We start from the raw sequence: 18,763 nt of genomic DNA, 5'->3' as shown, positions 1-18,763 counted from the left end.
GGCTGGGGGGGGGGGGGACTTCCGGGTCATCAAGGGAATGGCGGCGTAAGGAAAAGGTCTCTCGACAAAAAAGAAGGTAAACTGCCCCAAAATCGAATTTAGACAAATACTTAATATTGCATAACTATATTAATAAAAGGGGCAAGGATGATGTCTAAGAACAAGAATAAAAAGTCCGCTTCTGATAAACATAAAGAGATGCAGCAAGGCGAAGGGCCTAGCTCTCCCACGGCAAGCCAGGACGGAGATAATGAGGGGGAATCGGTGACTCTGTCTTTGATTCTCAGAGAGATTCGCGAGTTCCGACAAGATAACAGCAAACAGCTGGAAGATATTAAAGGAGAAATAGTAAAAACTAACTCGCGGATAGATGAAGCCGAAGCGAGGATTGTTGGAATTGAAGCGAAGCTACAAAATGCCGAGGAAGTGATAGCAGAAGTGCTAAAGCTACAACACCAACTCCAGTGGAAACTAATAGATCAAGAAGGCCGCTCGAGAAGGGAAAATGTGAGGATCTACGGAGTTCCCGAAGGAACCGAAGGTAAACCCGGATTGATGATTCTCTTCGTGGAGAAGCTGCTTAGAGAGAACCTTGATATACCGGCCACAAAAGACCTACAGATAGAAAGGGCTCACCGTGCGTTGGCACCACAGCCTCCGGCAGGCGCCCAGCCCAGATCGATTCTGATCAGATTTCTCAGTTACAGAACGAAGGAAGAGGTGCTTAAAAGAGCATGGCAAAAGAAAGGTTTCATGTGGAACAACTGTAAAATCAGTTTAGACCACGACTACGCACCGGGGATTCTTGCCAGACGGAAGGAATATACGGAAACATGGAGAGTCCTGAAGGAAAACAACATCAGATTCCAGACCCTGTATCCAGCTCGGCTGAGAGTCTTTTACGACGAAGGGACAAAAACTTACGCTACGGTGGAGGAGGCAACGTCGGACCTGGCGGACCGGGGACTACCTATTAAAGTTATCACCCAACCGGAGTCGCTACTGGAGAGGATTCGGCAGAAGTCGTGGCAGTTAGTGGGGCGAGGACGCTCCACTCGAAACAGAGTGTCAAACTACAAGGAAAAGCTCCAAATATTCAGACGCGAATGTACGGAGAATACAGATTAATTAAGAGAAATGACTGAAAAGAGTAAATCGGACTTAAAAGTAAAATGAAAACTGGTAATTGAAAATAATCTAGGCGGAATAACTTGAATGATAGCAATATGGTCGAGACATAAATAGGAGAAAATTCTCTATGATTATTCAAACTGCTGAGGGCCCTCTAACACAGGGTGAAGCTGGAGGTTATCCCTCTGAACTGAGGCGGGTCGGTGCTCAGGCCTCACTGTGGGAAGTCGGGGAAAATTTTCAAATGTTATACGTTCAGAAATGTCTAGGGTGTGGTTATATGTCTTGGTTTACTGTTGAGAAGGGATTGCTTACTGTTTGGTTAGAAAAGGAGAGTGCTTTTTTTCTACTAGAGAAAAATGCAAACTGAATTGGTAAAAATAATTTCCTATAATGTTAATGGGGTTTTGAATCCAATTAAAAGAAATAAGATTATGTCTAAATTGAAAAAAGAGAGGGCACAAATAGCTTTCCTCCAGGAAACACATATGAGCCAATCTGAACATGGAAAATTAAAAAGAATGGGCTTTAAGCATATATTTTATTCATCATATAAATTGAGTCACAAAAGAGGGGTAGCTACTTTAATATCAAGTACTCTTAATTATGAACATATTTCAGAGACTAGAGACAAAGAAGGACGGTTTGTAAAAATCACAGGAAGAATAGAAGGTACAGAAATAACATTGCTGAATGTTTATGCTCCTCCAGGTAGTGAATGGTCATTTTATAGACACTTTTTTGACCTAATGGTCAGTTCTCGAGGGGTAGTAATTTGTGGAGGGGATTTTAATATTAGATTAAATCCTATATTAGATTCTTCAAGAATAGTTACTCAGAATAAACCTCTGACTCGGAAAGTGAATTCATTGATGGAGGAGTTGGGAATTATAGATGTCTGGAGGGAATTACACCCTACTAGTAAAGATTATACATATTACTCTTTCCCTCGTTCAGCCTATTCAAGGATAGACTATTTCTTTATCTTTAATACAGATAGACTCAGGATAAAAAACTGTAATATTGCAACAATTGATCTGTCGGATCATAGCCCAGTCTCTATGTCTCTAATCCTGGAAAGGAAAATGAGGAAAACACTATGGAGGCTAAACTCACATATACTTAATAACCCAAAAGTAATGGAGAGATTAAGGGGAGAAATCAAAGAATATCTAGACCTTAATGACATGGGAGAAACATCACCAGTGATTTTATGGGATACATTGAAAGCTGTACTGAGAGGGAAAATTATTTCCATTACTACTCACATGAAAAAAATCAATGCACAAAAATTAGCAGACCTTCAAGGAAAATTAAAACAACTTCAAGTTGGAGATAGCAACAAAAGTAATTCAAATCGAAAACAGGAAATTAGGAAATTGCAAAGTGAAATTGATGATATTTATACGTTGGAAACTCAAAGAAATTTTCTTTACCTGAGACAAAAGAATTATGAAGTAGGAGGTAAATCAGCTAGATTATTAGCATATAAATTACGAAAACAACAAGCAGACAATACAATTCATAAAATAAAGAATCCAAAGACAAAGCTTGTGGAGAGTACAATAGGGAAAATTCAAGAGAGTTTTGAAACGTATTATCGAGAGCTGTACTCCCAACCCCGGGCCGCCAATGAGCCCTATATAGACAGTGTATTGAATTTTTTAGATCTACCTAAACTTACAGATTTACAAAATGAAAGTTTATTAGAACCAGTAACTGTCAAAGAACTGAACGTGGCCATTTCTAGGTTAAAGGCTGGAAAGTCCCCGGGTTCTGATGGGTTTATCTCAGAGTGGTACAAGTCCCTGAAGACACAGTTAGCCCCATTACTACTTAACACTTTTAATTGGATCTTGCAGAGAGGAGAAACTCCACCTTCCTGGAGAGAAGCGATTATTTCAGTTATTCCTAAAGAGGGTAAAGATAAACTAGAATGTGGTAATTACCAGCCAATTAGTGTTCTTAATTTAGATTACAAACTATTTACATCTATATTAGCGCGCACATTGGAAAAGCTTTTACCTGGCCTAATCCATGTAGACCAGACTGGATTTATTCAACAAAGACAAACACAGGACAACATAAGGAGAACTCTGCGCATATTAGAACAGGTTAATAAGAACGAGACAGAGACAATGGTAGTAGGATTGGACGCTGAGAAAGCTTTTGATTCGGTTAGTTGGGCATTCCTATACAGAGTGTTAGGAAGATTCGGCTTTCAAGAAAGGTTTATTAAAGTAATTCAGACTCTGTACGACAGCCCAACAGCCCGAATTAAGATAAATGGGGACCTCTCTGACTCCTTCATTTTAGAGAGAGGCACTAGACAGGGATGCCCAATTTCTCCTCTCCTTTTTGCGCTATATATTGAACCACTTGCCCAACTAATAAGACAGAGCGAAATCGTAAAAGGTATCAAGGTGGCAGGGATTGAACAGAAAGTGGCGTTATTCGCAGATGATGTTTTGGTCTATCTGAGTGAACCAGAAAAATCATTTATAGGATTGTTTACACTGTTGGATGACTTTGGGAAAATATCAGGTTATAAAATAAATGTAAAGAAAACGCAGGTTATGTCCCTAAATTATACACCATCCAAAAAATTGCAGGATACATACGATCTTAAGTGGGAAGCTAAATCATTAAAATATTTAGGAATAACCCTGCCGAAGGATCTTTCAACACTGTCACAGGTGTTATGGGCCATTAATCTCAGAGATAAAAGCAGATATGCATAGATGGAATCTTATCCCCTTTTTAAGTTTAAATTCAAGGATAAATACTATAAAAATGAATATTCTTCCTCGGTTATTATATCTTTTCCGTACTTTACCAGTGGAGGTGGATGATAATCAATTCAGGGAATGGGACAAATGGATTTCCCGCTTCATTTGGCAAGGAAGGAAACCTAGAATTCGATATAACACTTTACAGTTAGGGAAGGAAAGAGGAGGTATGGTTCTTCTTGCCTGAGAAATTATTTTTATGCCTCACAGATAACCCCTCTGTTATATTGGTGTAATAGGGAATATAAGGCTAGATGGAAGGAAATAGAATTTGGATTAGTTGACAGTTTTCCTCTTCAGGCCTCAATAGCTGACAAAGGATTGATGGCCCAGTTGGAAAAATTTAATAATGCTTGGATAAATCTTACATTAAAAGTATGGCAGAAGGTGGTTAATTCATGTGGAATTAATAACATGCTAAAACTCTTTAGATGGTGTGCATATGATACCGAATTCCTTCCCAACAGAGGAGATAAAAGATTTGAGCTATGGATAAAGAAAGGTCTTACAACCTACCTCTCATTTATAGATAAAAGAGTATTACAAAGTTTCCAAATCCTGCAGGACAAACATGGCCTAGAACATAATGACTTTTTTAGGTACCTTCAAATACGAAACTATGTTAACCAGAGTTGTAGATATACAGACCTATCAACAGTAGAATTAGAATTTTTCAAGATTCTGAATTCGGCTTGCAGTTCAATATCTAGTAAATCAGTTTCTCGCCTATATAATGCACTCTCCCATGCTAAAAATGTAAATACACTGTATATTAAAGAGAAGTGGGAGAAAGAAGCGGGGTTGGTACTTTCAGAGGAGGCTTGGGGGAAAATCTGCAGCTTTCAATGGTCCTCGACTAATTCTTTGACTTGGAGAGAACATTGTTGGAAAAACATTATAAGATACTTCAAGACCCCATATCAGGAAAAATATAAAGATACAAATGTGATGTGTTGGAGAAGGTGCGGCTCTAAGGAGGCAAATCATTTTCATATTTTCTGGGATTGCCCTAAATTAAGTCTATTTTGGGAAGGTATTCATAGAACATTAGTTAAGGTACTTAGGTCCCAGATACCTCTGAACTTTGAGACGCTCTATTTGGGGCATGTATTGTTCCTTGAACAGAAGGAAGATATAAAGTTGCTGCAGGCCCTCTTAGCGGCAAGTAAGAAATCAATCACTAGAAAATGGCTAAATCCAATACCACCTACATTAGAAGATTAGTACGAAATTATCTTGGAAATATTTAAAATGGAAAAGTTGACCTACTCCCTGAGAACTCAAAAAGAAACATTTTATCGAATCTGGAATAAATGGATTGAATATATAACCCCAATGCGAGCAGACTTTAGATGACTCTCCTAATGATTTATATTGCTCTTCTCATCAACACAGTAATATTGCTAACGTAAGCACCCCTAGTCTAAATGTTTGTTGTTTTTTTTTGGAAAATAGAGAATTAACACAAGTAAAGGGAAAGATTTGGGAAAGGGATAAAAAAAAATGAAAAAATTAAGTAAATAAGTACATAGGGATTGGATAATTATGTCTGCGGGCAGGAACAAGCACGAACAAAGTGGGATATAAACACCTACAATGGTTGGTATATAGGCTTGTATGCAACATTTTGGACCAGTGGAAATGGTCCAGAAGGGTTGTATGGAAACTATTATTACCATTTTTCTTAACAACTAATTTCATTACTTAGCCTAATAGGTTAGATTTACCACAGTACATAATTATCTATTTAAATGTTTATTTTGCTTCTATATCATCTCAATGTGTACTTAAGAATGTATAAATAATTGTAGTTTTATACATATAAAAAAATGGAAAAGGTTATATGTGTGAAAAAAGTACATGATAATTGTGAACTTCTTATCCAAATAAATAAATAAATAAATAAATAAAATTTTTTTAAAAAAGAAAATAGTCTATAGGGTCTTTCAACCAGCATTTTGAAAGAGGCATTCAGTGAGCACCAGCCCTCTTCCCATTTAGTCATGCAAATTTTTTCTTTATGTGGTTAAAGTTCTCGGTTCTTAAGCTTTTTGAGAACTTTAGAAAATAAGTTGGAAAGCAATCAATAGACATGTTTTATTGTGAATTATTCCCTTTATTGATAAACTATTTGAGAATTTTTTTAAAAATCAGTTGCTGATCAAAGATACTTTTTAAACATCGTTAATGCTTAATTTAGTTTGTGGGCAGACTTTGTGGTAGAACTGAAGAACAAATGTTTATACAACACTAAGAACAAAGATCATGGTAATAGAAGAAACTCTTTGTGGATATATCTAGCATACAGTCGCAGTCTTCAAGTTCTTTTAAACTGGTGCCCAAAGAAAATCATGTACTATTTATATATAATTGAAAGCTGTGAGGTCATTAATCATTGCGTAAGTGCTGAACTCAGATGGAATTTAAATTGCTGTTGACAAATCAGTGTCATTTGTAATGCATGAACAAATTTTGCTCTTATGCAATGAATATCCAGTATCTGCAACAGTTGGTTTCTCAGAATTGTTGCATTTTGGGAACTACATGTTTTGAGCTCCATTTGGATGACAGTAAATTTAAAATCAGAATTCAGTGTTTTATCACTGACATATGCTGTTTAATTGTTTTGTGGCAACAGTACAGTGCAACTACAAAATTCATCTCAACTTTTAAAAATAAAATTTTCAGCAATGATAAAAAAATATGAAATATTTTCATGGCTGAATACCATGGTAAATTATGTGGAGTTTTGTTATTCATTTCATCTTGATTAATAAAGAATACATGGGCTGGTCTGTTATCTCTCCCACAAATGTGTCACCCACATACGTAAAAGTCACAAGATGGCATATTTATACTGAATTTTGTGGTGTGTTTTCCTGAATGCTGGCTCTACTTTCCTGCTGTAAACAAAGACATTCCTACACAAAATGGGTGACATTTTGGATTTGGTGATGTAACTTGCTATTTTGTGCAAAATTGGAGAAACAGCATCAGTGCCAGTTTGTTCCATCTGCTATATGCTGTTCCATTCACTTAGCCTTTTTTTCTATCTCCCTGAAACCTCCTTTGCATCCTCGTCACAGTGCAGGCTTTGTATTATCAGCAACTTGGCTATCTTGTACTTGATTCCCTCATCTCGGTCATAACTATAGATCAGGGGTCGGCAACCTTTTTGCCTCTGTGGGCCGGATCGCATATTAATGAGCAGACGGTGGGCCACATAAATGCCATAAAAAACTTGAAATATGGGAATTATCCATTTAAATACATCTAGTTATGTTTTACCTCAAATCAATGCTAGAAAATTATTTGTGCTTACGAGGATGCCAATTAGTAATCAAAGAACTCAGTTTAGTTTTTCTGTCCCACCAGTGCTGGTGCCCCATCAGTTGTGATGCCAATTAGCTTCGACACGTTAAGTTTCATTTCTGACATCATTTTCAGCAAAGCTTCAAAAATGTCTGCTCCAGCAACCGTGTCCTTTATAGGAATTAATTGAATAAACTCTTCAAAATTGTGAAAAGTTGAGGTGACTCCTTGCACAAACACTGCAAGTTGAGCAGTGTCTCTCAAGTCTACTCTCATCAAGCACAATTGAAAAAAAAATGCAATTCGTTGCAGGCATCCCTTAAATAACTTTTAACATCTGCTGACGTTTCTTCAACTTGCCTTTTGATCGTTCTTGCTGACAGTCTGATAGATGCAAATAAAGATTTCTTTTCAGGACAAACGATATCCACCACTGCTAGTAAACATACTTTGACAAACTCTCCATTTGTAAAAGGCTTCATCTTTTCTGCAATACGTTTTGAGACTTCGTAGCTGGCACGGGTATTTCCTTCATTTTCACTGCTTTTTTGGCACTCAGTGTCAACCTTCCTGCGTTTTGCATTCATTGCCGTTGGAATTTTTTTCTTTGATTTTATTTCAAAACACGAGTTATTCAACAAGTATCGTAGCACATGTAAATATCTGGATATTTAGTGTGGATTTCTTGTTAAAACACAGTGACGCTGTTTCTGTTTACAGATTTGAACGATCTCATCTGAAAACCTGCGCGTGCACAGGGAGTATCTAATACATATTAATAAAGTAGTCTGCCTTCCCGTCATTCGTATACACCAGTGTTTGGTTTGGAACAAAACGGAACCTGGGGCCAGTGTAACAAGACACCATGCATGTCCATCAGTGTGGTCGTGTGAAACACTCAGAATAAGGAAAAATCGCTCGCGGTCGACAAGCATAGTATCTCAATATTTGCTCACGGGCCGATCAAAATACCTTCCGGGGGCTGCGGGCCGTAGGTTGCCTACCCCTGCTATAAATTATGAACAGCTGGGTCCCACTGTTTATAGCATCCCAATCTGAAATTGGCCTATTTATTCGCACTGTTACCTGACCATTTAAAGAACCAGTCAGAGATCTTCTGAAAGTCTGGATCAACCTTCCTCAACCTTATTACCCTGGAGGAACCCTTGAAATAATTTTCAAGGCTCAGGGAACCCCTGCATAAAAAATACTATATCTATAGTTCATGATACATTACTGTGATCAGTAAGTTGTGGATATAATAATCCAAAAATAATTGTCAATGTTCTTTTGAGTAGAGAATGAATTTTTAGCCAACTTTTCTTGGGGGGGAGAAAAAAACAGTTAAGCTTAACTTACTTTTCTTGAAATTAATCTCTTACTTTCCCTTTCATAAATTTTAATAACTCATAAGGCAAACATAATAAATCTCAATTCTGGGTCAAACTTGAGATGATTACACGCGGATTTCACCTTCAATTGAAATGAGGCAATTTCTATCATTGCTTTTGGTGCTTGTTAAACAAGAAAAAAGCTTGCTCACAGATGTAAGAAGTTGAAAGCTGCTGCAAAATATTCATTGCTTTCCTATGAGGGCAGAATACTCTCTTCCACAGAAATCCAGAACTTTTCCAGGGGCAGATCAGTAAATCTTTTCTTGAGTGCATGATCAAGTGCAACTCACAAAGTTCTTCCTCTTCTCTCAAAGTCAAGTTCTCAGGCTGAGCAGAAGATTCAGAAAAAGGGTCCTTCACCCAATCACACACTTGTGTTGAAAGGGAGGAAAAATACTGTTGAATTTTGTTCTGTAATTCTTCTAGGTGGTTTTAAGTAAGACTCGAGACTTTCTGATATTCTTCCTCACTTTAGCCCAAGCAGCAATGAAACCATTTCAAGATTTCCTTTTGCAACATGATTTTTCCAAAGATTCGGTTTCCTTTTAAATCCAAGAATCTTGTCACTTGAAGTTAAAACATCTTCTCCAGGGCCTTGCAGCGACTTATTCAACTGGTTCATATGATGAAAAATGACTGTTAAGGAGGCTAGTTTCTGCAGTCATTTTTCATCTTCAAAGCACTCAGCAAAACCTGGCCTACTATTTTATCGAAAGTACTCCTGCAATTCACATTTCAGCTCAAACGTCATGTTGAGAACGCTTCCTCTGCTAAGCCACTGGATTTCTGTATGTAGCAGATTGGTGTGATTGGTCACACAGTTTTTTAGATATTCTCGAGTGAACTGGTCTTAAAGCTACTAAGTAACTTGCTTCCAGAGTCTCTTTACTGACTGTGACTTTATTTTCAAAAGCTTTAATCTGTTTGTTTTGAGGTTCCAAAAGTTGTTTAAAATAATCAGCACTTTTATGTGTCTTATGGTTGTCATTTATAGTTAAGTGTCTTTTCAATTTTGCTGGAGCCATAGCTACATTTATAAATTGTTTGTCACAGACTAAGCACAATGGAATAGGACAATTTGGATCACTGGGCCCTGTAAAACCCATGATAAGTAGCTTACATTATAAAGAACGGGCTTTTTTGTGTTGGTTGTTGCACTAGTGCAGTGAAAAGACTCAAGATTGTAATTCTTCTTCATTAACCTTATCAGAATTGTCTGTAGTGCCTAGGCCTAGGCCTGGAATAGTCATACTTTATTGATCCCAGGGGAAATCCTCTTTCATCTCACACCTCCTCTTCAAAAATCACCACACTAAACTATCTTTAGAATGAAAATTTCCCTCCAATTTTCTACTACACTGGTAGTTTGTTCACTCCCATAAGTCAATCAGCGGTGCATAAGGGGAAGTTAGGGGAGATAATTCAGTAGGGAGAGGCTATTCAATGCTCAGAAAATGCACTTAACACTCGTCATCCATCTGCTGTCTTCCCCTCCATGCAATACAGCGCTCATCAATTATCAGCAGTCCCCCCCCACCTCGCGTTAAAAACTGAAAATGGGCTGAACAAAATAAACATGGTCCTACTGCAAGCACGAGCATCACGCATTGTTTGAAGTTCAAAGAACAATGTTTGTTTAAATCAAAATGTCTTGTGGAACCCCGAGTGACCACTCACGGAATCCTAGGGTTTCACAAAACCTTGGTCTAGATATACCACATCAACTGGATTCCCTTTTTAACTCTGGTTGCAACCTCAAAAATAATCTTAATATTTGTCAAAAGTGATTGCCATTTTCATAATTGTAGATTACAGCAGTTTTCTGTCTGTTAATGTAAGGTTAACCCTAATATGGTTTCCTGCTTTCTCTTTCCCTCCATACATGAATGGGGGGGGGGGGGTTGAACTTGCTACCTTTCAATCTGTCAGCACCTTTTTAGAATCTGTAGAATTCTAGATGATAACACCACGGTACATCAATTACCACCTTTTTTGAAAACTCTGGAATACTCATCATCAAGTGCAGGGGATTTATTGCTACCTCTGTTCATTTCCCTACTACCAGTTTTTACTGATATTAATTTCTTTGAGTTCTTCATTTACTATCGACCCCGAGTCATTCATTGTTTCCATGAAATTTTCTGTGCCTTCTATGAAGACAGATACAAAATTCAGGTTTAATTACTTTTGCTATTTCCTTATTCCCCAATATAACTTCTCCTGTCTCAAGGTTGGATGATCTGGTTCCATAACTGAGGTATACATTCACCAGTTAACTTTACGAGAATAATTACTGTTGCTATTAGTGAAACATGGTTGCAGGAGGGGTGTGATTGGCAACTAAATATTCCTGGATTTCGTTGCTTCGGGTGTGATAGAATTGGAGGGGCAAGGGGGGAGGTGTTGCATTGCTTGTCAGAGAAAATATTACAGCGGTGCTTTGGCAGGATAGATTAGAGGGCTCGTCTAGGGAGGCTTTTTGGGTGGAATTGAGGAATGGGAAAGGTGTAGTAACGCTTATAGGGGTGTATTATAGACCACCTAATGGGAAGCGAGAATTAGAGGAGCAAATTTGTAAGGAGATAGCAGGTACTTGTAGCAAGCACAAGGTTGTGATTGTGGGAGATTGTAACTTTCCACACATAGACTGGGAAGCCCATTCTGTAACAGGGCTGGATAGTTCGGAGTTTGTAAAATGTGTGCAGGATAGTTTTTTGCAGCAATACATAGGGGTACCAACTAGAGAAGGGGCAGTGTTGGATCTCCTGTTAGGGAATGAGATAGGTCAGGTGACGGAGGTGAGCTATGTGTTGGGGAGCACTTCGGGTCCAGTGATCACAATACCATTAGCTTCAATATAATTATGGAGAAGGGTAGGACTGGACCCAGGGTTGAGACTTTTGATTGGAGAAAGGCTAACTTTGATGAGATGCAAAAGGATTTAGAAGGAGTGGATTGGGACAATTTGTTTTATAAGAAGAATGTAATAGAGAAATATAGGTCATTTAAAGGTGAAATTTTGAGGGTACAGAATCTTTATGTTCCTGTTAGGTTGAAAGGAAAGGTTAAAAGTTTGAGAGAGCCATGGTTTTCAAGGGATATTGGAAACTTGGTTCGGAAAAGGAGAGAGATCTACATTAAATATGGGCAGCTTGGAGTAAGTGAGGTGGTCGAAAAATATAAAGAATGTAAAAAGAACCTTAAGCAAGAAATTAGAAAAGCTAAAGGAAGATATGAGGTTGCTTTAGCAAGTAAGGTGAAAATAAATCCAAAGGGTTTCTACAGTTATATTAATAGCAAAAGGATAGTGAGGAATAAAATTGGTCCCTTAGAGAATCAGAGTGGAGGGCTATTTGTGGAGCCAAAAGAGATGGGGGAGATTTTAAACAATTTCTTTTCTTCGGTATTCACTAAGGAGAAGGATATTGAATTGTGTAAGGTAAGGGAAACAAGTAGGGTAGTTACGGAAACTATGATGATTAAAGAAGAGGAAGTACTGGTGCTTTTAAGGCATATAAAAGTGGATAAATCTCCAGGTCCTGACAGGATATTCCCTAGGACCTTGAGGGAAGTTAGTGTAGAAATAGCAGGGGCTCTGACAGAAATATTTCAAATGTCATTAGAGACGGGGATGGTGCCGGAGGATTGGCGTACTGCTCATGTGGTTCCATTGTTTAAAAAGGGTTCTAAGAGTAAACCTAGCAATTATTGGCCTGTAAGTTTGACGTCAGTGGTGGGTAAATTGATGGAAAGTATTCTTAGAGATGGTATATATAATTATCTGGATAGACAGGGTCTGATTAGGAACAGTCAACATGGATTTGTACGTGGAAGGTCATGTTTGAAAAATCTTACTGAATTTTTTGAAGCAGTTACTAGGAAAGTTGACGAGGGTAAAGCGGTGGATGTTGTCTATATGGACTTCAGTAAGGCCTTTGACAAGGTTCCACACGGAAGGTTAGTTAGGAAGGTTCAATTGTTAGGTATTAATATTGAAGTAGTAAAATGGATTCAACAGTGGTTGGATGGGAGATGCCAGAGAGTAGTGGTGGATAACTGTTTGTCAGGTTGGAGGCTGGTGACTAGTGGTGTGCCTCAGGGATCTGTACTGGGTCCAATGTTGTTTGCCATATACATTAATGATCTGGATGATGGGATTGTAAATTGGATGAGTAAGTATGCAGATGATACTAAGATAGGTGGTGTTGTGGATAACGAAGTAGGTTTTCATAGCTTGCAGAGAGATTTAGGCCAGTTAGAAGAGTGGGCTGAAAGATGGCAGATGGAGTTTAATGCTGATAAATGTGAGGTGCTACATTTTGGTCGGATTAATCAAAATAGGACATACATGGTAAATGGTAGGGCATTGAGGAATGCAGTAGAACAGAGTGATCTAGGAATAATGGTGCATAGTTCCCTGAAGGTGGAATCTCATGTGGATAGGGTGGTGAAGAAAGCTTTTGGTATGTTGGCCTTTATAAATCAGAGCATTGAGTATAGGAGTTGGGATATAATGTTAAAATTGTACAAGGCATTGGTAAGGCCAAATTTGGAGTATTGTGTACAGTTCTGGTCACCGAATTATAGGAAAGATGTCAACAAAATACAGAGAGTACAGAGGAGATTTACTCGAATATTACCTGGGTTTCAGCACCTAAGTTACAGAGAAAGGTTGAACAAGTTAGGTCTTTATTCTTTGGAGCGTTGAAGGTTGAGGGGTGACTTGATAGAGATATTTAAAATTGTGAGGGGGATAGATAGAGTTGACGTGGATAGGCTTTTTCCGTTGAAAGTAGTGAGATTCAAATAAGAGGACATGAGTTGAGAGTTAGGGGGCAAAAGTTTAGGGGTAACACAAGGGGCGAACTTCTTTACTCAGAGAGTGGTAGCTGTGTGGAATGAGCTTCCAGTAGAAGTGGTAGAGGCCGGTTCGATTTTGTCATTTAAAAAAAAATTGGATAGGTGTATGGACAGGAAAGGAATGGAGGGTTATGGCTGAGTGCAGGTAGATGGGACTAGGTGAGAGTAAGCGTTCAGCACGGACTAGAAGGGCCTAGATGGCCTGTTTCCGTGCTGTAATTGTTATATGGTTAATAGTGAAAGCATTTGATTAAATATTGAAATGCTCTTGGGTCGGATTGTGCTGGATATAGCCCTCTGCAGGTAGTCACTACATGTTATTTTCTTCTACTTGCACTTAGCTATGTAGGATGTGAAGAGCTCTTTTGATAATAAGGACTGTCCAACAATAATGGCATGCACCATCAGTGTTAGGTGCTTAGTCTTTTCCCTGATAGAGATGGTCTTTGCCCGGCACAAATGTTACTTGTTACTAATCAGATGATGACTGATGTCTAGTTGAATCAAGGGGTGGAGAGAATGTTGTTTGGACCCTCTTCCCCAACTTGAAAATTCCTGGTCCTAGCTAAGTTGTTGAATGAAGAAGTTGTCTGCATTTGACTTGATTGCTCAAAAGTAACTTTTGATTTGTTATGAGGTTGCAGCAGACGTAGAAAGGTAATTGACTCCTAAGAATTCTGTGGTTGCAAGATAACATGCATCTGTTATATGTACTGCTTTAGTTCGGCTGACTTGGTCTTTCATTTTAGTTATATAAATGAACTATGAAAAGTATTGTTTGTGAATATTAACCTAATTATCATCTGATGAATGGTTTCAACAGGGTGAAGGAGGCTTCAGTGTCTACAGTATCAACCTCTGTTCAAGAGGCAACAACCACCACCCCAGTGGAAGTTACTGAGAATGAAGTTACAACTACCGATGATAATGAAAAGCAGCAAACAGTAGCTGTTGAGCAGCCTGAACCTGAACCTGTAGAAATCACATCCCAGCCAGTAGAAGAAGCCACAAAGCAGGAAGTTCAAGAAAAGTATGAACTTTTGTTACTGTTCAGTTTGGGTGAACTGTCTAACATAATGTAGATTATTATTGTAAAATATGATTGAAATATGATTAACTGTAAGAACAGATACTCAATATGTACCTTAATAGTTATGTTGTTAATAATTCTGCTGCATTTGTTTACTTGTTTTGTAGTTGTTTTCTGAGTTTTGACTTAATGTTCATTTTGATAACATTTACCCATAGTGATGTTCCCAAGAAAGAGGAGGAGGTGAAGAAAGAGCCAGTCAGGAAAACGTATACTTGGAACACAAAAGAGGAAGCAAAACAAGCATTTAAAGAACTGTTGAAAGAAAAGGTATTGGCTGTGAAATTATATTTTAATCATTAATTAAACTCTCATCTTGAATTTGTATTTTAAAACATGCAAGATTCTTTCAGTGTACCTTAGGATCTTGCACCTTATTGTCTCCCTACAGTACACATTCTCTGTAGCTGTTCACTTTATTTTGCAGTCTCTTATTTTACCTTGTGCTACCTCAATGCACTGTGTAATGATTTGATCAGTATGCAAGATGAGCTTTCCGCTATACATCAGTACGTGTCACAGTAATAAAGAACTATTTTATCTTGTTCTATTCCAGGGCCTAATAGATTTTTTTTCCAAATATATATTCAATTCTCTAATGGAAGTTAATGTTAACATAGTTTTTTTTTATCTCTTCTTTGAGTGGTGAATCCCAGATCATGGTAGGCTATGCAATATTTTAAAAAAGGAAATTAGTGTGTTTGCCTATTTCTTTTGTGACCAGCAAATACAGAATGCAAAATAGGAGAAAGCTTAAGTAAATTTTTTCTCCTCAAAAGTGATACTATCTTTGCGTGGATAATAAAAACAGGTAGTAAAGGAAGTGGAAGAGTGTCCATTTTGATAAAGTAACACAGCAAGTTAATTATTCCATTTCCCTTGTGGAAAAGATCTAGTGCAGCTATAATGGAGAATGCCGATCTAGCAGAGAGAATAAAGACCTTGGAGAAAATGGGGTAGGAAAAGCTACCATTGTTGGTTTTGAGTGTCAGTGGAAATATTGGGGTGGCACCGTAGCATGCTGATTAGCACAACGCTTTACGGTACCAGCCACCCAGGTTCAGTTCCCACCGCCGGCTGAAAGGAAGTTTGTATGTTCTCCCCGTGACCGCGTGGGTTTCCTCCAGGTGCTCCAGTTTCCTCCTACAGTCCAAAGACGTGCTGGTTCGCAGGTTAATTTGTCATTGTAAATTGTCCTATGATTAGGCTAGGGTTAAATTGGGGGTTGCAGGGCAGTGCGGCTTGAAGGGCCTATTCCGTGTTGTATCTCAATAAACAAATAAGTTATAATTTGACTCGAACATCTGAATCCGAGAGCTTTTGAGCTCATTTAGACAAGGAAATCTGTGAACTGGAGAGAGTTTACAGTCAAACAAGGAAGCAAGTATACGGTCCTAAATACTACATTTCAGCCCTAAACAGCCTCGCTGTTTGTTCCAGCCTGCCATCCCAAGCAGCTTCCCTCAGTCAAGCGGTGGCTTATTCACATTGGGGAGAGCACCAGTGGTGATCAGTGGTGGTCTTGGTAACTGCACAATTGAAGTGAGTGTCTTTAGATATAGGGGAGTGCAAGCTATGTTCAAACTGGGGATCCAGTACTGTAGTCATGAATCATGTTTTTGTGTATAGGTGGAAACTAGAACAGTCTGAATTGAAAATTAACCATTTATGAGAGAGCATTAATAACTGCTCAAACAATGTGTTCAGCATGATTTTCCAGGTGTGCGACCAAACTTTACAGACATCAATAAGAAAGATGGTGCAGCAATGTAAGGCACAGGGCAGGATGGGGTTGGGAAGCACTAACATGCAAGCTAAAATGTGATCAATATTATATTAATCTTGCAATTTGTAGGGCAACAATAACAATCAGCTGGAGAATGGAATGAAGAAAGGGTTTAGATGTTCTTTTGGCAGAAATCAAGCTGGGTGAAACTTTCTATGTTTTTATTTGGGATAATGAATGTCTTTCTTCCTAACTTTTCCAATTAGATATACAATTAAGGTTTCTGTTTCTTTAGGGTGTTCAGTCAAATGCCTCATGGGAACAAGCAATGAAGATGATTATAAATGACCCTAGATATAGGTAAGTTTCTACTTAAAATGTTGAGACCCTTTGCTTAATGTGAATCCAAATGTCCAACTAAAAGAAACCAAAGTTTTTTAATGCATGTAGTAAAAAAAACTGAAGATATTTGTAAAAGCATTCAGAATGGAATATACCTTCGTTTGAGATTTCTGTTCCATGGTGCCTACAATAATTTAACATGCTGAGATTGTTGAAATAAATATACACACAGAAACCTATTCTCTTGAGTGTTTGGAAGCACAATCTTTCAGTTCTAGGTCAAGAGGATCCTGCAAGCATAGATCTCTTCCTCACCAATCTACCTGGTACAGATGCATCTGTCCACATCTCATAGGTTGATAATGAGGGTTTTTTATATAATTGTCTCCACTCTTCCTTTATCTCATCCCAAAATTCTTATTTTCAAATGTTATTTCTTGATCTGAAGATAAATATAGCATACTCTAGTAATGTACTTCACTTAGAAATGTTCTGTGAGGTCACTTTGATCATTGTAATTTCTAGTTCACATTATAAAACCATGAGATACAGGAACAGAATTGGGCTATTCAGCCCATCAGAAATGCTCCACCGTTCAATCATGGTTGTTTTCTGCTTTCTTTTCTCAACTCCATTCTCTGACCTTATCCCTATGACCCTTTAACCCTTAAAATCAATATGATTTTATGATCATTTGTCATATTTTTAAGGTATATTTGCTGAAAGATCCTTTATCCACCCCAGTGATGCCTCTATGATAGTATATTATAATCTGCATGTGGTGTCTGGAGGTGTTACCTTATATCAGGGTTGAGGTAGTAGTAGTAGCGTTAGAGTCATGGAGTCATGCTGCACAGAAACTGACTTGTTGACTCACCACATCCATTCCTATATCTGAATAGCCGTTTACACTAATCCACTGAGTGTGTGGTTGTTTCCAAGTTTCTTTCAGCATATTCCTAGGCTATAGTCATACTCACAGTATTATACCTTGCGGTCAATGTCCCAGACATCATCATCCTCATCCTGGTTATGTCCTGTCCCACCGGAAGGACAGTGACAGTGGTATGCAGTCCTCTCCCAACTGCCCAGTGAATCCTCAGCATTGACTCCAGATCCAATGAAATTTCATATTAGATTGAACTTGGACAAGAAAACCTGCTGATTACATCTACCACCCTTCTCTATTCATGAATCGATATTGCTCCATGTAGAGCACCACTGGAAAGAAGCACAGAGAGTGACAAAGGCATGGATTGTAGTCTGGATGGGATACTTAAGTATGCATCACCAACAGCGGCTTGGTAGCACCACCAGGTGTTAAAAGACTTCGCTGTTGGATTGAGTCTGTGACATGATGAAGAAACCAACAACAGGAGAATAACTATTTGATTTCTTCCTTGCCCATTTACCTGGTACAGATGCATCTGTCCACAACAGCATCAGTAGAAGTGACCACCACACAGTCTTTGTGGAGAATAAGTTTTGTCTTCATAGTAAAAATACACTTTTTTGTGTCTTGCTGCACCTATTACCAGACTGTAAGCATCTCAGAAAAGTGCATTGACAAGGCAATGCAGGACATCAGCAGCAACAAAATTCTACTCAGCTGCAACCTTTAACCTCATGGCGTAGAATATCCCTTGATTCAGTGAAGAGTGTAGGAGGGTACGCCATGAATAGTACCTGGCATACTGCAAAATGAGGAATCAACCTAGTGAGGCAGGATTACTTGCGTGCCAAACAACAAAAACAGTATACAATAAACAGAGCCAACAAATAGGTCGGATCTAAGTTCTGCAGTTCTACCACATCCAGTTTTAAATGATAACAGACGAATGAACTAATCACTGGAGAGAGGAGGTTGCATAATTAACCACATTCTCAGTGATGGAGAACATAACACATCAGAGCAAAAAGGGAAAACTGAAGTATTTCCAAGGAAATTCAGTCAAAGAGCCGGGTGGATGATCAATCTTGGCCTCCTTCAGTGATTTCCCCATCACAATAGATGCCAGTCTTCAGCTAATTTGGTTAATTCAACCTGACACAGTGAATCAGCTTAATTTATTGGATACAGACCTTGACAAGATTCTAACAGTAGCACTGAAGATTCATC

General features: G+C 38.3%; 1 protein-coding gene across 5 annotated transcripts in view; it reads left to right on the top strand.

The window, feature by feature from the left end:
* prpf40a (PRP40 pre-mRNA processing factor 40 homolog A) overlaps nt 1-18,763 on the top strand; it is an 85,201-nt gene that overhangs the window by 27,962 nt on the left and 38,476 nt on the right. For all 5 annotated transcript variants that reach the window (XM_063052264.1, XM_063052262.1, XM_063052263.1 and 2 more), the window contains 3 exons: nt 14,310-14,516; nt 14,735-14,846; nt 16,598-16,662. In XM_063052264.1, the coding sequence (XP_062908334.1) occupies nt 14,310-14,516; nt 14,735-14,846; nt 16,598-16,662 (384 nt within the window). The remainder of the gene's footprint in view (nt 1-14,309; nt 14,517-14,734; nt 14,847-16,597; nt 16,663-18,763) is intronic.

This window comes from Mobula hypostoma, chromosome 6 (assembly GCF_963921235.1).
Source record: "Mobula hypostoma chromosome 6, sMobHyp1.1, whole genome shotgun sequence".
Lineage (NCBI taxonomy): Eukaryota > Metazoa > Chordata > Chondrichthyes > Myliobatiformes > Myliobatidae > Mobula > Mobula hypostoma.
The sequence above is the reverse complement of the archived record's forward strand: the minus strand, read 5'-3'. Positions and strand labels throughout refer to the sequence as shown.